This window comes from Pristis pectinata, chromosome 30 (genome assembly GCF_009764475.1).
Source record: "Pristis pectinata isolate sPriPec2 chromosome 30, sPriPec2.1.pri, whole genome shotgun sequence".
NCBI lineage: Eukaryota > Metazoa > Chordata > Chondrichthyes > Rhinopristiformes > Pristidae > Pristis > Pristis pectinata.
Genome location: NC_067434.1, coordinates 16,810,098 through 16,834,410, shown reverse-complemented (window position 1 = coordinate 16,834,410; position 24,313 = coordinate 16,810,098). Strand labels below are relative to the sequence as shown.

At 42.1% G+C, this 24,313-nt stretch overlaps 1 protein-coding gene across 1 annotated transcript in view; it reads left to right on the top strand.

Annotated features, from left to right (window-relative positions):
* Nucleotides 1-1,460: 1,460 nt before the first annotated feature.
* Nucleotides 1,461-24,313, top strand: part of LOC127584580 (protein transport protein Sec24B-like) — a 31,757-nt gene continuing 8,904 nt past the window's right edge. The window contains exons 1-11 of the mRNA XM_052041355.1: nucleotides 1,461-1,484; nucleotides 1,830-1,956; nucleotides 3,738-3,847; nucleotides 5,307-5,419; nucleotides 7,437-7,555; nucleotides 8,339-8,394; nucleotides 10,768-10,968; nucleotides 12,462-12,585; nucleotides 15,341-15,499; nucleotides 18,130-18,303; nucleotides 20,000-20,110. Coding sequence (XP_051897315.1) covers nucleotides 1,461-1,484; nucleotides 1,830-1,956; nucleotides 3,738-3,847; nucleotides 5,307-5,419; nucleotides 7,437-7,555; nucleotides 8,339-8,394; nucleotides 10,768-10,968; nucleotides 12,462-12,585; nucleotides 15,341-15,499; nucleotides 18,130-18,303; nucleotides 20,000-20,110 — 1,318 coding nt within the window. The remainder of the gene's footprint in view (nucleotides 1,485-1,829; nucleotides 1,957-3,737; nucleotides 3,848-5,306; nucleotides 5,420-7,436; nucleotides 7,556-8,338; nucleotides 8,395-10,767; nucleotides 10,969-12,461; nucleotides 12,586-15,340; nucleotides 15,500-18,129; nucleotides 18,304-19,999; nucleotides 20,111-24,313) is intronic.

The following is a 24,313-nucleotide window of genomic DNA, read 5'->3' as shown; positions in this document are numbered from 1 at the left end:
CTACCACTGGTCACTCATTTAGTGCTGTTTTTAGTGAGTATTTTATGTGCAGAATTTCAAGGCCACCAACTTTAATTGAACCATGTGTGCATAATCCCCTTGCATGTGTTACAGCAGCGGTGACATCAGTGGACTTGCAATGCACCATTGATGCCACTGTTGGGACATTCTACTGTACAAATGCACTTTGCAAATGCCATGGACCTTCAGTGCTGGAACAAGTCTTTATCAAATATTGAAGACCTCTCCCAGTTTTACTTAATGGGTTCATTCCTACCTAGGTTGCCGTCAGGGAACTGATGGTCAACTGATGGTTTGATTCACCCTCGATGGTTCTGAAATCATTCAGGTAAGCCGCTCCTGTTTATTGGTGGGGCCTCATTAATGATATGTGGGGCTCCAGGTGCTGATGCATGATGTCCCAGTAGCCAGCAGCCTCTCCATCCCTCACCTGCCACATGTTTCCTTTCGGCATAGAAAGAGGCCATTCAGCCCATCGAGTCGGTGACAACTCAGAGCAGTCTCATCAATCTTATCCTCCCACATATTTCCCTATTCTTTCTCATGCCCGTTACCACCCTTCTGGTTCTCCCACAAGCCACCTACAGCAGGGGTAATTTACAGTCACCAGTTAACCTAACAACCAGCACATCTTTGTGATGTGGGATGAAACTGGAGCACCTGGGGAAAGGTGCTCCACATAGCCACGAGGAGAACCTACAAACTCCACAGGGACAGGACTGGAGATCAGAATTGGACCCAGGTTAATGGAGCTATGAGACAGCTGCACTACCTGTTGTACCGATGTTGTCCATGATGTGGACAGTTATAACAAACATTCATGACCCTCAGTGAAGAAATTCCTCCTCATCTCAATTTTAGGTGACCCTTTATCTGAGACCGTGCTCCCTAGTTCTAGATTCTCCACCCAATGTCCATTGCTCCCTCACACTAAACTAGACTGGGTCCCTTGTATTGTGTATTTTTAGAGGTGTGTACAATCAGTGCAGGTTTAGATAGGATAAACTGTTGCTGTTATCAGATGTGATAAAAGTGAGATTCAAAGTAGTGGCAAAAGAAACATAGAGGATGTGAGGAAAAGCTTTTTTTTCCCCTAAAATACAGAGGGTGGAATTCACTGCCTGTAAGGGTGTGGAAGGAGACTCAGTCAAGGCTTTCAGAAGAGAATTGGATAAGCATTACAGGGAAAATAATTTGCAGAATTATGGGAAAAGGGCAGAGGAATGGGATTGATTGGATTGTTCGAGGCACAAGAGACTGCAGGTGCTGGAATCTGGAGCACATAAAAGAGCTGCTGGAGGAACTCAGCGGGTCAGGCAGCATCAGTGGAAGAAAATGGACAGTCGACATTTCGGGTTGAGACCCTTCATCTGGATTGAAATAGTAGAGAGGAGATATCTGGTATAAAGAGGCAAGGGGGAGGGAGGGTGGGACAAGAGATGGCAAGCAATAGGTGGATCCAGGTGAGGCTGGGTTGATTGGCAGATGGAGTTGGGTGGGGGAGGGAAGGGTGGAGATTGTTCCACTAAAAGTTGGCCAGGGACTTGTTGGGCTAATGGTGATCTTCAATGCCATAATGATGCTATGAAAAGTGTTCAAGGAATTTAATAAAGCACAATGTTGTTTAATGCCCCATATGTTGTCTTTTTAAGATGGTTTCATGTTTGCTTACAGCGATGTCTTATACTGCTGGAGACTCTGAGGGTTAGCAAGTCAAAGCTATTTAAAGAGCAGTGATAGAGTCACATTTTTCATAAGAAGTGCTGGGACAACTTTGGTACAATTATTGTTCGTTGCTGGTTTTCCAGGAGCCTCCATTGTTGATTTCTGATGTACCCCCTCGCTGCTCAACATGCGAGACCTACATCAACCCATTCGTCACCTTCACCGATCAGCGGCACTGGAAATGCAACAGTTGTTTCTCCCTCAATGACGGTAGTAGCACTTGTGTCTTGATTGCTCTGGGTACACACACTGTTAAAATCCATGCTTTACTTGGTCCAAAATACAGTGGAGAATATTGGACATCTTGAGAACGTAGTCCAAGTTAAAGAATTTAGATGTTACTAGGAGACACAGGAAGAAAGCTTGGGCAGGTTGGAACAGTAATTTCAAGTTGTAATTGGTTATTGGTTTATTATTGTCGCATGTACAGTGGAAAGCCTTTGTACTGCATGCCAGCTATATAGATCATTTCATCAGATCAGTGCATTGAGGTAGTACAAGGGAAAACAATAACAGAATGCAAAATAAAGTGTTATAATTGCAGAGAAAGTGCAGTGCAGGCAGACAATGTGCAAGGGCATAACGGGGTAGATTGTGAAGTCAAGAGTCTCATTTTAATATACAAAACATCAGCAGTAGTGGGCAGTTTAGGGAGGCTTATCCTGATAGAAATTGGTAGAGAGGTAAATGTCTTAGATATTGAGTGATTTGTAACTAATATAATCGCAAATGTAGATGGGAATTTTGTTTCATAGCTCCCTGTATTTTCTTGCTTGTGCTTGCAGCGGTGTATTGGCCATTGGTCTTTAATGCCTGTTCCAATTTTGGGAACTGAAAACTATGTTAAAGAACAAGTTATTCCAGCTTTACTTTAATTGGGTGTCAAGTGTGACACATCCACCTCCAAGCCAGAGAATTCAAGCAGTTGAAGAATTTATGCTCGGACTTCCAGTGAAGAAGGAGTGCTGTGCCATCTTTCAAATGAGATGTATGCCAAGGTCCCATTTGCCCTCTCACTGAGACACAAAAGATCTCATTGTAAGATTGGAAAAGCAGCATGGAAGTTCTACATATGTCCTGGCCACAAATCACTGAAAAAACAGCTTATAGCTTTTTGTGGGAGCTTCTTGTGTGCAAACCAGATGCTGTGTTTCCTATGTTACAATTTGAGAAAATACTTATCGGCTGTAGAGCACTTTGGGATATCCTAAAATAGTGAAAGGTGTGATAAGCAAATAAGTTGAACATCCCATTAATGCTCACCTGGCTTAACTGGGCAAGTACATCATGCAATTGATATTGATTTTCCCGCCCCATTTCAATGCACTGTTCACTACTCTGGTCCAGCTCCAGAAATGCTTAGAATTCCCTGCCCTGGGATAGCAATACAGTCCTAGAGGAGCATCACCATGGGCCTGTATTCTGAGTGGAATTCCGAGTGATGCATGAGCATCCTTCTTGCATCTGAGTGTGGGTCTATGGTTACTGATGGGAATTAGAAGCTAGGATTCCTTGATTTCTTAAAAATATCCTGAAATGAGCTTTTGGCTTCCGGGGGTAACAACTGTCTATGTTATCCCCTTGGATCTGTTAATGTTCCGAGAAGATGTCTAGCACAGCAAGAGCTTTGGCTTATGAGGGTCTCTGCAAGGCAGGAAGGTAGTGGCGAGATGGATGGCCTTAAGCAGATGCAGGCAAACAATGTCTGGACCACTTCTGTTGCTGGTCAAGCAGAGGAAGGCAGTGGAATATACTGGGAGAGTGGAGAATTGGAGGTTGTTGTGGAGGTAAAAAGGGGAAGGTTGTTATAGAATTAAATGAAGGGAGGTGGTTGTGGAGGGATCTGTTCTCAAGTGTGAAGACTGGAAAATCAGCAGACTGAGTGGCTGGTCATCCAGAAGGTTGGCAGGGACTGGGGCAAGAGTGGAAAGGATGTGACAACAGAGTCTGGATCAGTCAGAGTTCACAATCCATGTTCTTTAACCTTCCAGTTCCTGGGAATTTCCTCCATGACTCCCTGACTGGCAGTTACTCTAATCTGTACAATCGGCCTGAACTACAGCATGCAGCCATGGAGTTCCTGGTGCCAATGGAATATCAGGTACAAGCCCCTTCACCGCACAGTACCGGGTACACTGTTTCATTGCCCAGAAGCCTTACTGGGTATACAGTCTCTCGCTGTAAAAACCCCCTGTACTTTACTGAATAGGCATTATCATTGAACAAATTGCCTTTTCTAACTGAAACCAATTTCACTACACAGAGCATCCATATACCAGGTAATTAATTTCACATTATACACAACACCTGTATCATTTATGCTCTGTCCTATATTAGAAATCACCTGCACCTGGTATACCTTTTTTCCCCACTTTCAGAATGCCTCTACCAGGGCTGTCCAGTCTCACTTCCCCAATGCACCACAGTCGATACACCAGTTTGTGTGGAACACCTGTTCAAGATACATCTTCTGTCACCACACAGAATACCTGTATTGGGACTCCTCCATCTCTGAGTACAGAATCACTTTACAAGATAAGCCCTGTCTCTCTGTAGAGGACACTTCAAGTGGGTACACCCTGAGATTGTCTAGAACACTTGCATTGGGTAACAAACAAAATGGTGGAGGAACTCAGCAGGTCAGGCAGCATCTATGGAGGGAAATGGACAGTCAAGACCCTTCATCTTGACTGGAAAGAAAGAAGGGAGATAGCCAGTATAAAAAGGTGGGGGGAAAGGGTGGAGCAAGAGCTGGCAGGTGATATAGGTGGATGGAGGTGAAGGGTGTGATAGGTGGATGTGGGTGGGAATGATGTCAGAAGCTGGGAGGTGATAGGTGGAAGTGACAAAAGGGGGGTAAGGGGAGGGGGAGGAGGGGGAGGGGAAAGAAATGTGGTGGGGGCCTGTTGGATTAGGAGGAGAGAGAAAAAAAGTAGGGGAGAAGGGACAGAGGGTATTGGGTACATCTCTCGCATACAGAATACCCAGACCAGGGCCACACTGTCTTACTGTACAAAACATCTGCTATAGGTATGTCCCCTGTCACTGGTAAGTGACAAGGTGCTCCCAGCAGTTGACCAATCCCACTCTATAACTGAGTCAGGTTATCAGGAGGTGTCTGGGATCAGATAATGGTTACGTGCAATATTTCATCTCCTCTCGGTGAGCAGTCACTCCTTGTATTCCACGCCTTTCTCTGAATGGACAGCTGAGGTGAACAATTTCCCTTGCTGGGGGTGGTAGTAGAGGCTGATACAATAGGAACATTTAAGAGACTCTTATATAGGCACGCGGATATAAGAAAAATAGGGCTGTGTAGGAGGGAAGGTTTAGATTGATCGTGGAGTAGGTTGATTGATGTCGGCACAACATCATGGGCCAAAGGGCCTGTACTGTGTTGTACTGTTCTATGTTCTATGTTCTATGTTCTGATACTGATCAGCCCCACCCTCACTACCTACCTGCCATCCACTGATCACTGTGACGTACTTTGTATATCTGTCCTATTGGGAAGAGATCAATTTCACTGATTTTCCACTGTTATCTCCGTCCTTGTTCAGGCTGGGCGTCCTCGGCCTGTAACATACCTGTTTGTGTTTGATGTTAGTGACTGTGCCTTGGAAACTGGTTACCTGGGAATTGTCTGTAAAACCCTGCTGGAGAACATAGACAGGTGAGGCTCACAACAGCTGTCATTAGATTTCTTTTTAGAATGGTGCAAACATTTATTCACTGATGTTTGTTGATTCCAACATCGTTTCTAGTACAATGTCAGATCTCCAGAAAATTGCGGGTTTCTGTCCAAGATTCCCATAAAACCAACATCAGCCAGAAACATCAGCTTTTCATTGTTTCTGGGATTGTGCTATGTGCAAAATGGTGCCACTCACCAGTAGTCATTGCACTTGCCGGTGAATCGTCTTCACCAGGAGGCTGGGGATATGTCTCAAGTGCTGCCGTGGGACTTTAAATATCCACCTGAACTACTCAAACAGATCAATGAGACTGTACTTGATGTCAAAGGGCACTCCACTGTGCAGGAGGAGGTGGCTGGACTATGTGCTCAAGATTTTATTAATTTTTGACAATGTGGGCTTCACTGGCAAGGCCACCATTTATTGCCCCTCCATTAATGCCCTTGAGTGAGACCATGAACCACTGTAATCCTTCTGGTGAAGGTATTGCTGAAGAGGCAGTTCCAGGATTTAGAACTAGCAATGAAGGAGCAGCAATGTATTTCTAAGTCATGATGTTGGGTGGTGGGTAGGGTGGGATCTCCAGGATCCAGTGTTCCCAATTGCTTGCTGCCCTTATCCTTCTATAGGGTCTGGGTTTGGGAACTGCGGTGCATTTTGTAGGTCGTGCACACTGCAGCCACCGTGCACCAGTTGAGGAGGGAGTGAGAGTTTAAGGTGGTGAGTGGATAACCAATCAAGAGGAGATTTGTCTTGGATGCTGTTCCAGCTTCTTGAGTGTTGCTGGAGCTGCACTCATCCAGACAAGTGAAGAGTATTCCATCAACACTCCTAACTGGTGTCTTGTATGTAGTGGATAAGCTTTGATGAGTCACTTTCTGCAGGATATTCATTCTCTGACCTGTTCTTGTAGTTGCTGTTATCTGGGTGGCCCATTCAGCCTGTCTTACATAAATGTGCTACCTTGTGCACCAAGTATTGACAATCTATAGCCCACTCAGAACCAAGGAATTTACTCCCTTAGAGATGGTAAATCAGGTTAAAAACCCAGGGAAATCATAAGTAAAACATCCGTAGAATTCCTCTCAAACCCTTCAAGCAATTGAAACCATACCGGGAGAGCAATTTGGCCCCCATTAATATTGAATGGAATTCAAATTGAACTGATTCAATAGACTTCACAACTTGGAATCAGAATCAGAATCAGGTTTATTATCACTGACATATGTTGTAAAATTTGTTGTTTTGCGGCAGCAGTACAGTACAAAACATAAAGACAAAAATTACTGTAAGTTACAAAAATAAATAAATAGTGCAAAAGAGGAATAATGAGGTAAGTATTCATGGGTTCATGGACCGTTCAGGAGTCTGATGGCGGAGGGGAAGTAGCTGTTCCTGAAACGTTGAGTGTGGGTTTTCAGACTGCTGTACCTTCTCTCTGATGGTAGTAACATGAAGAGGGCATGTCCCGGGTGGAGAGAGTCCTTAATGATGGATCCCACCTTCTTGAGGCACCAGTTCTTGAAGATGTCCTTGATGGGGGGGAGGATTGTGCCCTTAATGGAGCTGGCTGAGTCTACAACCCTCTGCAGCCTCTTTCGATCCTGCGCATTGGAGCCTTCATACTAGGCGGTGATGCAACCTGTCGGAATGCTCTCCACTGTACATCTATAGAAATTTGCAAGAGTCTTTGGTGACATACCAAATCTCCTCAAACTCCTAATGAAGTAGAGCTGCAGGCGTGATTTCTTTGTGATTGGATCAATGTCTTGGGCCCAAGATAGATCGTCTAAGATGTGATGCCCAGTGATCACCTGGAAGGGGGGATGTTATGGGTTAGCTCGACCTTTTTTCAATCTGTGCTTGTTCAGATCTAGGATCTCTCCCCAAAACATTGTTCCTGCACTTAGAGCTCATTTCACAGGAAAACGGGTACAATGCTTTACTAGTGACCAAACACATTTCTAATCCTATTTGCTGTCTCTTGTTGCCTAGGTTACCAGGTGATTCACAAACCCAGATTGGGTTCATTACATTTGCCAGCACAGTAAATTTCTTCCAATTGCACAACAGTCTGTTTCGACCCCGCATGATGGTTATGGCTGATACTGATGGTAGGTCATTATTGATTGTATGGGCTGGAATTAGTTTACCCTATGTTTATCAATCTATGTGCATTTATTTATGGATAACTAGCTAGAGGGGATGGTTGGATGCTTCTCTCTTGGCTTTGGATGACCTTGCGGTTGGACCTGTTCCTTGAAGTTCTCTGTACTGTCTACAGGGGTTTAAGTTCCAGTGATACCACTGTTTATAATTGGGGATCCCTAGACTCTGTTCCTGGCCACTCTGCGTCTAAGTAATCTGGACATGAGGAAGTGAGACCAGGCTTTACCTTGTGCCATTCACGCCTGTTGTAGACTAGTTGGTAGAAAGAGATCGTTAGGATTAGAAATAGAATCAGAATAATGCAGCACTAAAGGAGGCCATTTGGCCCTTTGTGCATGCTGGTCCTTTGAAAGGGCTGTCAAATTATCTCATTCCCCTGTTTTGTCTTCATTGCTCTGCAAGTATCCAATTCCCTTTTAAATGCAATGTAAACCTTGTGCTCTGAAATACTCTTCTTAAATCTTGACTTCTCCCTGTCCTCCTTGATTCTTATTTTTTGGAAAATTCACCCCTATGTCAACGTTATCCCCTTTGATTTAGTTCCCATTTTCTTTTTATAATCCCTTTGGAAAAATAATGGGATGTTTTTTCTATATTGGAAGGTGCTAGATAAAAGGAAGTTGTTGTTGTTGCAACTATTCAGCTAGGGTTAGAACTTTGAATCAATTGAAGTTAGCCAGCTTGTGGTGTAGTCTTCACAGTTATCACATGCAGTTGTCTCCTTTTAGATATCTTTGTTCCAAGCGAAAATGAGATATTGGTGAATCTCCAACAAAGTAGACAGGTAAAACAATTCCTTTCCTCATAGATCATGTAACGTATCTTATTATTAAATTACTATTGCACGTTGTCGTTATGACAACATGGAATCAGGCTATTCAGCCCATCCAGTTCCTAGTTGTGTTTACTCTCCATACCCTCTTCCCATAACACTTCAATCACTTCCTTTATTGATCTCTGCCATCATATCTTGACTGTTGACCATTTGTGCCTCAACCACTGGAAATGTCTTGCATAATCTAACAGCCGTTTAAAATTTCTGGTACCTGATGGAATCGGAAGTTTAATGGAATAAAGAGAAGTAACAAGTGATATCTTTGCCCAATAACAGCAGCTCTGATACACCAGATGAGTCAAGTGACTTCTGGTTCCATCAGGTACCAGATTGCTACTTGTTTGAATTATTGAAATACAAATCTACAAGGTTGTCGTTTTAAAAGTCATTAGATTTGACAAAACTTAAAAGGAAACACACTTACTCACCAAAGTCTGTAGAGAACCGCTATGCACAAACTGTGCAGTGCTTCTGAGCCTCACTTTTTATCGCAAAGCTCAAGAATGGAGCTGTGTTACCAAATACCTGATGAATCACTTGGTAATATTAAGTAAAACTTTCCTTTAAATGATATACACCACAAAGAATCAACTCTATCTTGCGATATATCTAACAATGATTTGGCAGGACTGATACAGATCTCCAAACCCCTAGCCGTAAGAAACTGGAACAGGAGGAATAAGCAGATTGGGAGAAGCTGAGTCTGCTGGTGGCTTCATTGGTATATTGGTTTATTACTGTCACATGTACTGAGGTACAGTGAAAAACTTTGTTTTGCATGCCATCCATACAGATCATTTCATCACACCGAGGTAGAACAAGGGAAAAGCAATAATAGAATGCAGAATATAGTGTTACAGTTCCAGAGAAAGTGCAGTGCAGGCAGACAATAAGGCACAAGGCCATGACAAGGAGATTGTGAGGTCAAGAGCCCATCTTAACTTGCAAGAGGTCCGTACAATAATCTTATAACAGTGGGATAGAAGCTGTCATTGAGCCTGGTGGTATGTGCTTTCCGGCTTTTGTATCTTCTACCTGATGGGAGGGGGGAGAAGAGAGAATGTCTGGGGTGGGAGGGATTATCTTGGCAGCCTTACCGAGGCAGCAAGAAGTGCAGACAGAATCCATGGCTTCACAACACTTGTGCTGCTCAACCCTTCGTTTGGGACATTGCAGATTCACTGTGTCAGCATAGACAAGTTGGGCTGAAGGGCCTGTTTTCTGTGCTGTATAGCTCTTTGACTCTATGACAGGATGTGTAGGAAGTCAAAATGGACATTGGGAATTTTGGATTATTGGCCCAAAATTTCCTCAGACAGGATCACTGCCTGCACTTGTTGGTTGCCTATCTGTTAAACCCATTCTCACCTAGCGTGTGTTTAGTAGACAGGCAATCAGCATGTGCAAACCTCCTCAAGAAAACCAACTCTGATCTGATCAGTGAGCCCTGTGCAGTGTGAGGCCTCCAATTGTCAATCCCACTGAGAAGTTTTGACAGCTGAAGTCACAGCCTGAGGCTGTTAGACAGCTGTTAAATAGCTGAAGCTTTGTGGATGTCTCACTAATGATAACTTGCATGTGGGTTGAAGAGATCCCTGTTTTGGTGATACGATGGCTTGTTAGACATACAACCTGTGTTAGCCACCTGTGGTGAAAACAGTCCTACATTCAATAACCTGTCACAGTGAGTGAGGAATTAGTCAAAGTGCACATCATGGAATCCACATCATGATATCAACATGATGCTTCAAGGTTTTTAAAAAACTAATTCTGCCAGTGTCTTTATTTGTTGTTGGCAGGGTTTACTGCCCATCATTAAGAGACAAATGGGATCAGAGTCACTTGTAGGTGAGATCAGTTGAGGTGGCAGCTCCCTCATATTGAAAGGCTTTTGTGATTCTTCATTAACCATAGTAACATACTCCATACCAGAGCACTCTGGGAACTCTTCCTTGTCTTGTACAGGAATGCCACGAAGGTACAGCTAACAAATCTCAGATGAATTCTCAGCTTGTGAGTGACATTTGTGCCATTCTCATGAGCAAGGTATATAATGTGTTGTATTAGAATATTAATTAATGAAAGTCATTAATACATATATTTCTCTACCTCTTGATTCTATGTGCTTGTGCTAGAGACTAGTGAGTTTCCTGAAAACCAACTCTGCAAATACATGCTTGGGAATATCAGTGATTTAAAAACCTGAATCAGATTATGAAATTGGGCAAAGAACCATCTGACTTGGTTCTTGGGCAACCACATATTTGAATGTTGCTGTGACTGTTCTAATTTGCCTGCTAATTCAACACTTCTGTACCACAGCTCATCATTTCCCTACTTGAAGAATTGCCAGGTATGTTCAGAGACACTCAGAAGAAAGCATGTGCCTTTGGACCAGCTCTACAGGTCGCTCAGAAAGTCTTGACTTATTCTGGTGGCCGTGTGTCTGCTTTTCTGACTCAGTTACCCAACACCGGCTGTGGATCCTTGCAATCACGGGAAGATCCCGGTGACTGTACTCTGGTAGGCTGAGATTTCTCTTCGAAGTCAAAGTTGAGTTTATTGTCATTTGCACAAGTGTATGTGTGCGCAAGTGCAATGAAAAGCTTACTTGCAGCAGCATCACAGGCACATAGCATCAGAAATGCAATGTTCACAATAAAAATATAAATTAAACATAAATTATACACAATTTTTACAAGGAACACAATTATTACAAAAAAAAAGACCATTGTCATGCAAAGTGGTTAAAGTGGTCATAGTGTTGCTATACTAAGGTAGTGATTGAAATTGAGCAGGTTGGTTCAAGAACTGAATGGTTAGAGGAAATCAGCTATTCTTGAACCTGGTGGTGTGGGACTTCAGGCTTCTGTACCTCCTGCTTGATGGTAGCTGCGAGAAGATGGCATAGCCTGGATGGTGGGCATCTCTGATGATAGATGTTACCTTCTAGATGCAGTGCTATTGATGGTGGGGAGGGATGTGTCAGTGATGTATTGGGCTGAGTCCACTACTCTCTGTAGCTTCTTACGTTCCAGCTCATTGCCATATCATGCTATTATGACCCATTACCTTAATGGGCAGTCCTATTAGTCAGAGGAAGACCATCTCACGGGTTACATGGATCTGTCCATTTGAACCAGTTAGTTTATGCTCCATTATCTCTACCAGTATCTTCCTTTCTCCCTCCAGTTTCTATTTAGATACTTCTATGCCACGCACCTCACCTATTCCACATTCCATCCAAGTTCTGGGTAACTAAGTTTCTTCTGGATTCCCTTTTGTACGTAATGGTAACTATTCTACATCCATGATCCTAATTTTGATCTTTACCGTGAGTTGAAACAACCCTTTGAGCTCTGCCTTATCTCTTGCAACTTTAAAATCCTACAGCTGGTCTCTCTCCAACCTCCCTTCTCTTGAGAAAAGAGTCCCAGCCTGTATATCTTCTCCTGTAACTACTTTGTTCTGTTGTCATCCTTGTAAAACCTCATTTTGCTCTTTTTTTCAGCGCTTTCCCATCCTTTTTATTAGTGAGACACAAGAGACTGCAGATGCTGCAATCTGGAGCAAAAACCAAATTGCTGGAGGACCTCAGCGAGTCAGGCAGCATCTGTGGAGGGAGAGGGATAGTTGACATTTTTTTAAACTCCCTTTTATTCATAAAAGGACTAGAAATGGTACTTGTCTTTGTGGTCTAACTAATGTTCCATACAATTTTAATATAATTTTTTGCCTTACAATTCTGTCCTTCTAGGAGTGAACCCAGTACTTATTTGCCTTTTTCTTGGTCTTGTTAGCTTATGTTGTTATTTCTAGTAATCTGTATAAGTTGAGCATGATCAGTGCTATTTTCAAGAGGACAAGGGACTTTCCAACTTTGTTGCTTCTGGGTTGCAAATGCATCCTCTCCCAATCTTTCACTGTGTGAACTTTTATGAAAAGGTATGCAGGAGGTTCTGAATTCAGAATATTTAAATATAATAAACACTTCTTTCTACCTCCCTCTCCACCAGGGAGTGAAGCACTTGGGGCCAGCTATCAATTTCTACAAGGTGCTTGCCCTTGAGTTCTGTGGACAGCAGACTGGGGTGGACCTATTCTTGTTGAGCCAGCAGTATACGGACCTTGCATCCATAGGTGAGTGTTTGGACTAATGGCAAAGCCAGACATTGCCCTGTGATATAGAATCATCGGGGTAGAAAATCAAATACACTAAACATAGCACATGAATGTTGTACAATGTGCATATGCTATTAATCATTTAACATATGTGACCAAAGGTGAAATATTAACCCAAAGAATTTAACAGCTAATGAAGCCATTTGACTCACCATTTAAAGAATGGTTAAAACAGTGTCACTCTCTGTTGCCCTTCCAAGCACTTCAAGTATACATCAGAGTCTCTTTTCTACTAAACCTACATATCTCCTTTCAGGTAGCAAAATCAAGTAACAGCAATGTGTAATAACAAAAGTTTAAGGCATAGATACAAAGGCTGGATGTTCTCCTGTTCTGTAAGATCATAGGAAGTATTACTTATCTTTTGTTTCCTTCAGAAAAAGTCCCTTCGGCCTAAGCAGCCCACAACCCCTTCAATTAAGCCACTGTCTCAATATAAGCTGTTACTCTTCGAAGGCCCCTTTTGGAAGATGTATCAGATTAAAGCCGCATGCTGTGCTGAGGAGTGTCAAAGTACTGGATCCCCTTCTATTAAGACTAACTTACGTTTCTATAGCATCCTCCAGACCTCAGGGTGTCATGAAGTGGTTTACTGCCAATGAAGTTCTTTTGAAGTGCAGTCACTGCTATGACATAAGAGAGACAGCAGCCTATTTTCACATAGCTCCTCCAGCAAACAGCATTGAAATAACTGATAAATCTATTGTTGTTATTCACTGTGGATAAATATAAGCTGGAATACTGCAGACACCTCCTCAGGTCTTCTTAAAAATAGTGTCATGAGATCTATTTCATCCACCAGAGAGAACAGATGAGAGAACAGTTTAAAGTCTCATCTGTAACACTGTACTTCCAACAGTGCAGCACTCTTTCATTACAGCCTCAGAAAGGATGTGCAATCTTCTCTGGTGTGATTCAAGTCTCTCGAACTCATAAACTTACAAACTTCTGTTTCAGAGATGAGAATAAAATTTAGAGTTGTAGATCAAGCTCTGAGATCTATATGATGGTATTGTGTATGGAGGTCATATGGAGGTCATTGACACTCCCAAGATGTAAAGTTTGGGGCATGAATTTATAATGTGGTCACTATTCTGATTTGGATGTCAACAACCTGTCATTTGTATACCAAGGATCTGCATCTTTTTAGCCTAGTACTAATACGTTTCAGACTCTTCAGGCTTTGTTCTAGAGGACACTTGGGAATTTGATAGATCTTGGATAGATATTAGTTTCCAACATTGCTGTGGGCCCAGGATTCCTTTCAATGAGTTACTCGATATTGTTTCCATGATCTGAAGATTCTTATAGTGAGGCAGTAAAGTTACTTGAATTTGACTTGGTTACTGGGAAGTTTCTGTAAATATTTGTTAATTGGGATCATAGAATCAGCAAGGTGAGAGCAATCTTCGTGTAGTCCATCTGTGTTTTTTCCTAATAAACTCACCATCCAATGTGACAAAGAGGGAGACTGGACTTTGCTGAACAAGCTCCCAGTCAGAACTGCAAGTTAGTACCAGATAATAAAATTATGTTGGTCAGCATTAAAATTAAGTTCCAGTCCACTCTACACAAAAGACATTTATAGCATTAAATAAGACAAACAAAGCATTTGCAAGACTGTGGAGGCAAAGTCCTGCTGAACGCTTATTCTGAAACAGCCGACTTAGTGTGTCATAACATCCTATCCTAACCATATACTATAGGGAGGTGAGATCCAGGTGTATTGCCTTCCCTGATTTTCATTGAGCAGCTTGCAGGAATGGTGATACATTACACCAAAAGAGCGTAAATACATTGAATTTGGAGCACAGGTATCTTAGCAATTTCTGATGTATTTGCCACACAACCATGCAAAACCTCAAACCCGTTTTCATCTCACTCTATTATGAGATATTTTTATTCATTTCTCTGTCATTTATTTTTCCTGGTATTGCTTTCAAATACCTTCTAGTTTGATCTCCCTACCAACCCCTCCCCAACCCATGTGGAATTATCTGTGTGCTCACCCATTCAAACTTTTTCATTAGTTTTAAAGCCCTCTACTCCTTTCTAGAGGAAAGAGCTTCTTCATTCTTCAGTCTTTTCTGACAGGATCTCTCAATCTTTTTTTGCTGCTTCAAGATCAGCATTACAGATCCTTGTTGGCAGAACGGCTTTTCACTTAATGGGGACTCGCACTTATGGAGCATTATTAACACTGTCAACATTCTTGGGCATTTAACCAGAAAGTGGGCCCTGAGGATTAGTTGCAGATGAGTTAAGGAGATCAAAGGAAGAGTTGAAGAAAGCTATCTTAAGTGCTTCAGAAGCCGATAGAGATGGCTAACAGTGGGGTTTGACGAGTGGATTCTGTGGATTTGAGCCAGCTCTATTTGGGAAGTAGGGCTGGGTGAGTGTTGGAGCTGTGAGGGGAGGAAGAAATGTTTACCTGATAATCAATGTGAGCGGCAGGCTGGACAGAGAGTCATAGAGTCACAGAGCGATACAACATAGAAACAGTCCCTTCAACCCACCGAGTCCCTACCTGATCTGCAGAAGATTTTATATGTTCCACTCAGATGGATGAATGCATGCATGTGGAAAACCTTCTGGAACTGGGATACTGACATGGGAGGAGAGTTAATTGAAGGGGAGAGGTTGTTCAAACGATTGTTCATTTTCTGGCTGAAGATTAAATATTCCTGCTGCACAGGTAATTTTTTTTTTACAGCTTGTATTTCCAGGTACACAAGTGGCTATACATATTATTATCCAGCATTCCATCATATCCACAGTTCTGCCATGGTAGAAAAACTTCGCAAAGAATTCCAGTTTTACCTGACCCGCTCCTTTGGGTATGAGGGGACGCTGAGGATTCGGTGTACACAAGGTGAGCGGATGAGTGACCCTGAGCTTACTTGAAACCAAATTGAATAGATGTGTCTGATCTAGATATTTTACAACAGAATGCAGTGAGTGTTAAAACACGGTAACAGGATATTGTGTGAGGGATATGAACTCATTGTTTAAGCTTCTTAGTTATATCCATTCTTTCTTCTTGGATTGCTTGCCCTGTGGGAGTGTAAATAGTAGGGATATAATTCAGTGATACATAGTAAGCTTGCCTCATTGTTTGTTAAATAAGGGGTCCATCTATACGTTGAATTCTGATTGTTGAGACAGTTACCACCACAAAACAATTAAAAAGATCAAACATTCATATTATTGTAACAAAGCTATTTCATTTCTCGTTATTTTATTTGCACCCTTTGAATTGATGGGTGGTACCTACCACCCTTCTTTATCCTCTTATCGCCTGCACTTCAGTGTCTGCCTGGTTCCTTTCTTATCTACCTAGTTGTAGACTGAGAATCACCTGCAATGACTTCTCTTTGTCCTTGTCATTCCTCTGGCATCTACCTTTGGCATCTTTTATTTCTCATCTACTGCTTTTCTGACATCCAAAGCTGAACTAGCAGAAATTTCCCCCAAATGGAAGCCAGGAATCATTGACTGAGTTTAATAACAAATGCTTCCAATGGACGTGTGAACCTAAAATGAACCAGACTGCTGGCAAACAATGTCATATTTGACTCTATGATAAGTTACAGGCCATATATCTATCATTAAGACTCCCTGTTTTCACTTCCATGATATTGGCCCAACTCTGCCCCTGCCTCAGCTCATCTGCTGCTGACCCTCTCTTCAACTCTTTTTTTATCTGTAGACTCAACTAGTCCAACACACTTTTTTTGGCCTCCTTCATTCTATCCACTGTATAGTTAGGACGTCATGAGGATCACATGGAAAGACAGGGACTAATCAGATAGCATGGATGACTTTGTCAAGGGCAGATCCTGTCTGACCAACCTGATTAAATTTTTTGAAGTGGTAGCAAAGTGTATTGATGAGGGCAGCGCGGTAGATGTAGTTTACATGGACTTCAGTAAGGCCTTTGACAAGGTCCCACATGGGAGACTGGTTCAAAAGGTTAGGGACCATGGGATACAGGGCAAGGTAGAGGATGATGGTGGAAGATTGTTTTGCGATAGTGACTAGTGGTGTTCCACAGGGATAGGTGCTGGTACCCTTGCTATTCGTGATATACATGGATGATTTGGATGTGTATGTAGGACGGAGTTTGCAGATGGCACGAAGATTGGTGAAATTGTTGATAGTGTGGAGGGTGATATCGATGTGTTGGTGAAATGGGCTGAGAAATGGCAGGTGGAGTTTAATCCTGATAAATGTGAGGTGATGCACTTTGGGAGTACTAATGAGGCGAGGACATGCACCATGAATGGTTGGGTCATTGGGAGTATTGAGGAACAGAAGAACCTTGGAGTATAAGTCCAAGGATTCTTGAAGGTGGCCGGGGAGGTAGATAATGTGATTAAGAAGGTATAAGGGATACTGGCCTTTGTTAGTTATGGCATTAGTACAAAAGCAGGGGGGATTATGCTTCAACTCTATAAAACAGGTCAGACCTCAGCTGGAGTACTACATGCATTTCTGGTCACCATACTATAGAGCTGGAGAGGGCGTGGAGGAGATTAACCAGGATGTTGCCTGGGATGGAGCATTTCAGTTGCTCCAGAGACTGGAGAAACTAGACCTGTTTTCCCTAGGACAGAGGAAGTTAAGAAGGGACATGATTTAGTTATATAACATTATGAGGGGTATAGAGTACATTTGCAGGATCCTTTCCCACTTCTTAGAAGTAGATAAAACTAGAGGATATAGATTTAAGGTAAGGGGTAAGCAATTTAGAAGAGACCTTTTTCACCCAGAGAGAGGTGAGTACCTGGAATGGACTACCAGAGAGAGTGGTGGAAGCAGAGTCACTGAAAGCATTTAAGAAGAGTCTAAATGAGCACTTGAATAACCTGGGCATAGAAGGCTATGGGCCAAGTGCTGGAAGACGGGATTAATATGGATGGATATCCACTGGTCAGTGTGGACATGGTGAGCTAGTTTCCATGCTGTATGGCTCTATGACTATCATCTAAAACTCTGCTGCTTGTGTCCTATCTCTTTTCAAGTCCCATTCACTACAACTCCTGGGTTTGCTGAACTACATTAATTCCTAGTTAATCAATGCTGCAATTTTTAAAAATACACAAATTTCCTTTTCATATCTCTCCTTGTCCTTATCTGCCTGTCTCTGTAACCTCCTTTACCAAGGTCTTCCAAGGTCTCTGTAAATCTCCAATTCTGACCTTGTGATTATTCCTACTGTCAACTTTGTCTTCAATGCTAAGTCTTGAAACTCTTGAATTCTCTTGCTAAACTTCTCTGCGTCTCTCCCTTTCTTTTGTCCTTTAACCTACTTCTTAAGTTCACCCTCATTGACGATTAAGTCTTTGGAGAACTGCCCTGATATCTCCCCAAGTGGCTCGGTGTCAAATTTTGTCAACTCTGACACATCCTCTAAGACACCTTGGAATGTTTTTACTGTATGTATTAAAGATGCTTGTTGTTGTTGTAGAGATAATTGTCATTTCAAGTCTCTCTCTTTAGGTCTCGTTGTGGACACTTTCTATGGAAACTCTTTCCTGCAATCAATGCAGATGTTGTACCTGCCCTGCGTCTATCCTCAGGCAGAGTTTGCCTTTCAAATGACAATAGATGGTGCTACAGCTGAGAGTTCGCATGTGATCTTCCAGTCCTCTCTACTCTACACTTCCTGTCAAGGTAGAATGGGATCTGCTCAGCACTTCTGCAAACTTTGTTCAAACCCTTTCAAACCAGCCTAGTGGGAACTCAGCCCCCCAAACTGAGTTACGCAGTGAGCACTGGTTACCCAACAACCTTCCCTCCAATGAGCCCCTGGGCCTTTGCTTGCTATCTTAAATGAACAAGACTGTAACCTTTTATGAGCCATTCATACTTTTAATTTGTATTTGACAGCTGCTTGATGACCAGTATATGAAGAGAGATTCTTTTCCCCTTAATCAAAGAGTTGCTAAGGAAATAATATTTCTGAATATGGTGCCAACGCCAAGCTCTCCAGGGTCACATGGGGCAGTAAGGTGGAGAAGATGCCAAAAATCTTAGAGTATCTCTGGGGCTAAAGTCATTATTTATTTATTTGTTAATGGGATGTGGATGCTGCTGGCAATCGTGGCATTTATTTTATTCTTATCGAAGGAGGCAACTAAGAATCAATTATGTTGGTGGGTCTGGAGTCACCTGTAGGCCAAACTGGGCAAAGATGGTAGATTTCCTTCCCTGTAGGAGATTAGTGAACCTGATGGATTTTTGTAACAAACTGGAGATGTCATTGTTACCATTGCTGAGATAATTTTTAAAAAATTGAGATTTATTTAATTACTTGGATTAAATAATCCAGTAATTTAACCACTGCACATTTATACTGCATGTGCTCCTTGCCATCAGGATGTGTGCTTTGCACTGAGACAAACCTTTATCATCGAACATACAGCAGGAAGGCAGGCTGTTCAGCCCATTGTGCTGTGCTAGTTCCTTGAAAGTACAAATTTCTTCCCCATGGTTTGATAAATTATGATCTTGTTCAGGGGTCAGTTTATGTTTGGAGGTTAATGAGTGGTCTTATGTTCGGTCTCCTAAATTTATAACCTCATCCTTCTGTCGACATGCCTCATGACTTCAGCCCTCTCTCGTACTAGGTCCTCCAGCCATTCAGTCCCCACTGAACTCTTTCTCATTCTGTCCTCTTCTAAAATATCTTCCACCCTTCAACTCACTGTGCCTGAGCTTGGGTGTCACTAATTGGAACTCCCACCCTGGAACCACCATCCCATCATCTCCCCAGCAACCCCATCCTGCGACATCTCTTTCTCCCTCTTCTTTGGAATTCCATCCTGCCCCTGTTAAAATCCAATCTTCAACCTATTTTTAGTCATTGAATTACAGAATTATACAGCACAGGAGGCCATTAATCCCATCGTATCTTTGAAAGAAGTATCTATTGACTTCCATCCCCCTATCCTTCTCCATTATCCCTGCACACATTTCCCTATTTTTCAATTACCTTTTGAATGTTCGTATTGAAGTTGGCTGCAGCACCCTTTCAGACAGTGCATTCCACATCATGACAGTTCACTGCATTAAAAAAAATCTCATGTTGTTTCCATTTTTTTTGTAAATTATCCAAAATCTGTGTCCCCTGGTTACCAATCCTTTAGCACTGAAAGCAGTTTCTCCTTATTTACTTTATCAAAACTAATCTTAATCTGGAACACATCTATTAAATCTAACCTTAACCTTCACTGTTCTTGGTAGAACAATGCCCGGTTTCCCCATGTTCCAACATCTCTCAACCACAAGCTTCTTTCCCGGTTTCTTGGGCCAGGTTTGGTGGAACATGATAATTATGAATATGCCTTTGAATGTCCTTGTTTTGCAGGCGAAAGGCGTGTTCGAATCTACACCTACTGCCTCCCGGTGGTTAGCTCCCCCACAGAGGTTTATGCAGGAGCCAATGTAGGCATTATTGTGGGCTTTCTTTCCAAGATGGGTAAGACAACAAATTAACTGCGCTTAATTATGGACCATAGGAGAATGAGGGATGATCTTATAGAGGTGTATAAAATTATGAGGGGCATAGATAGGGTGAATGCCCACGGTCTTTATCCCAAGGTTGGGGAATCAAGAGCTAGGGGACATAGGTTTAAGGTGAGAGGGGAGAGATTTTAATTGGAACCTTTACACCCAGAGAATAGTCAGTCTATGGAAGAGGAAGTGGTTGAGTCAGGTTCATTAATAACATTTAAAAGGTACTTGGACAGGTACGTGGATAGGAAAGCTTTAGAGGGATATGAGCCAAATGCAGGCAAATGGGATGAGCTTAGATGGGAACCTTGGTTGGCATGGACCAGTTGGGCCAAAGGGCCTGTTTCCATGCTGTGTGACTCTATGCTACAATAAGCAGAGCAAAGATAGTAAAAAGCATTGAGTGGACTTAGTATTATCATTAGAACTGCTCAATCTGTGGTTTATCCATGTACTACTACATAATTAGAGTGATCTTCAATTAATAGCACTCTCCCTCAGAGTCAGGAGGTTGTATATTTGAGAATGAGTTGAAAAATCGAGACTGACCCTCTAGAAGTGTTGTCTGTTAGATGAGAAGCTAAACTGAGGCCCAATCTGTTCTCTCAAATGGATGTAAAAGTTCCCAAGGCAGAGTTTCAAAGAGCAGGGGAGTTAGCCTGGGTACCTTGGTCAATATTTATCCCTCAATCAACACCACTAACACAGGTTGTCTGGTGAAGATCATATTACTGTTTGTGGGTACTTGCTTTACATCACTTGGCTGCTGTGGTACCAACAGAAATTATACTTCAGTAGTACTTAGTTGTCCGTAAAGTGATTTTGGCTGTTCCCAAAGAAATATGAAGGGTACTATAAAAATGCAACATTTCATTCCTTACTAAAAGGGATGAATAATGAGGAGACTAGGTCGAAAAGACTGGTCTTGACTTTCCTTGAATATAGAGAGGCAAGGGGTGATATGTTAAGGTTATTTGAGTGGTCAGCTCAGGAGGAACTATTTCTTCTGGTGGGGGGATCCAGAACAAAGGGCATAACTTATAAACATAGAGCCAGGCAATCCAGAGCTGATGAAAGGAGATACTTCTTCACAAAGACTAGTGGAAGTCTGAAAATCTCTTACCCCAAAAGATGTTCAGTTTAGACCAAATAAAAATCTCTTTGTTCATTAAAGAATCATTAAGGATATCAGAACCAAGCCGATTGAGTGCAGTAAAGATACAGATCACAAAGTCTTGTTGAATGTAGCAACAGATTGGGGGACCTAAATGTCTTCTGGTTGTTCCTTTGTTTCTAAGCGATGGGAATTCAGCCCTAATCCAGTTCTATTTCTATTTTGTTTTATCTAATGATTGAATTTTCTGGACATGCCTATTTGGGAATGTCCTTAGAAATGATGTTTGGTTGGCAGGTAAAGCTTAAGTCAAATCCATTAACTCATATTGGGGCTCTGAGTTCATTATCATGAGAAACTCCATCTATATCTGGCATGGGGCGGCAGAGTGGTGGAGCTAGTAGAGCTGCTGCCTCATGGTGCCAGAGATCCAGGTTCTATCCGAACCTCAGCTGCTGTCTGTGTGGAGTTTGCACGTTCTCCCTGTGACTGCATGGGTTTCCTCCAGGTGCCTCAGTTTCCTCCAAAATCCCAAAGACATGCTGGTTGGTAGGAAAGGTTGCTGGTTGGATTTGTATTTCTGCAGGCCTCTTAGACACGTATCCAGGTAGATTTTAGATGTGATTAAACTTTGTTTCTACTGCTCTTTGGATTACCCTGGAAGCTGGGGCAGGAGTGATTTAATGTTGGTATTATATTTTAGGTGTGAGTAGGTTTATAACAGTTGAACATGAAAGGTGGCACATAATAAAAAAGCAACTGTATTAACACAGTGTCCTTAATGTCATCAAATGTTTCAGATGATTTTATATTATGAAACATTTGAAACCCAGCCACATACTGAGATATTTCAACGTGTCCAAATATTTGGTCAAAGAGGCAGATTTTAAGAAGTGTCTTAAAGGAGGAGGTGGTAAAGAAGTTTAAGATAAGATTCCACGGCTTGGATCTTAGATAACTGAAAGCATAGAATCCTAGACATGGGAGGCCATTCAGCCTATTATGTTCATTCTGGCCAAAGGTGGAGCTATTTGGATTTGTGTTTCTGTAGGCCTCTTAGACGCGTATCCAGGTAGATTTTAGATGTGATTAAACTTTGTTTCCACTGCTCTTTCAGAAGTAAGTTCCAAACCCCCACCACTCATTAAGTGAAAACATTTATTCCTCAACCCTATTAAATCTTCTGCCAATTAACTTGTTTCCAAGTTGTAGACCTCTCTGCCAAGGGAAATAGATCCTTCCTGTTCATCCTGCTTGAACCTCCTCTGCACCTCAATTAAATATCCTTTGTTTCAAAGAAAATAATCCTAACCCTAGTCTTTCCTTTTACCTGCAAGGTGCAGCATCCTCATAAATCCACTCTGCGTCATCTCTCATGCAATATATCCTTCCTGCAGTGTGGTGATCAAAACTGTACATGGTACACTAGCTGTGGCCAAGCTAGAGTTTCATATAGTTCCATCATGACCACCCTACTTTATATACCTTGCTTTTGCTAATACATGACAAATATCCCATGTACTTTCTTAATCACCTTATTTATGTGTCCTTCCAGTTCTAGGAATCAAAAGAACAGAAGAAATAGAAACAGGAGGTCACCATTTGCTCCATTGTGCCCACTCCACCCTTTAATAGCTAATCTTTTACCTCAGCACCACTTTCCCGCATGACCCCCATATCCCTTAATATCCAAAATTCTGTCCATTGTTGTCTTGAACTTACTGAGGAACTGTTTCCACAGCACTCTTGGCTGGAGAAATCCAAAGATTCACTACCCTGTGGGAGAAGAAGTTTCTTGTCACAGTCCTGAAGGGCCAGCTCCTTATTTTGAAACTATGACCTTGGTTCCTGACACTTCAGGCAGGAGAAGCATCATCCCTGCATGTACTCTTTAAAGCTCCATAAGAATTTTGTATATTTCATTCAGCATCTCTCATCCTGATACTCAAGGGAGGGTAGGCCCAGTCTGTTACAGAACCATGCACCCCACCCCGAGAATCAATCTTGTGAACTTTCATTTTATTTCCTCTGTTCCTGGCATATCCTCCCTCAGGGAGACTGGACCTGATGATGGAACATAGAACAGTACAGCACAGGAACAGGCCCTTTGGCCCACGATGTTGTGCCGAACTAATTAAACCAGTAACTAAATGCCTTACTAAACTAGTTCCTTCTGCCTACACAATGTCCATATCCCTCCATTTTCTGCATATTCATGTGCCTATCTCAGAGCCTCTTAAATGCCTCTATTGTATATGCCTCCACTACCACCCTGGCAGCACATTCGAGGCACCCACCACTCTCTGTATATATAAAAAAACTTGCCCTGCACATCTCCTTTGAACTTACTTCCTCTCACCTTAAATTCATGCCCTCTAGTATTAAACATTTCAACCCTGGGAAAAGATACCAGCTGTCTACTCTGTCTATGCCTCTCATGATCTTATAAACTTCTATCAGAAGTACAGAATATTCCAAGTCTGTTTCCACCAGGGCATTATAATGATAATAGGACATTTTTATTCTTGCACTCAAATCCTCTTGCAATAAAAGCCAGTATAACATTTGCTGTTTTCCTAACTGTTTGCTGTGCCTGCACATTAACTTTCTGTGATTTGTGTACAACAACCCAGGTTCCTCTGAGCACCAAGACCTTTCAGTTCCTCAGGATCCAAAATCCTACCATTCTTCTACACTTAATAGTATTTCTATTGTGTACACTTAATATTGTCTCTGCTTCTTAGTATTTTTTAATTGTGTATTTCCTTGTGGGTGTGCTGTCCCCAAATGCACTACCTTACATTTTAGACTTAACTGCATTTAACATTATGCCAAGCTAACCAGTTGATTGATAACTTCTTGGAGCCCAGAACATAAATGGCAAACTCCTTAATCATGGCCCATGTATTTAAGTTCCAATCATTGATCATTACCATGAAAAACAAGGGACCACAGCTATCAACGATGGAGTGATTCAACCATGGGCTGTGCGTGCTGCTGGAATTGAAGTACAAAGATCCCAGAGCATTGGTAGGGGGGAATTATAGAGATAGC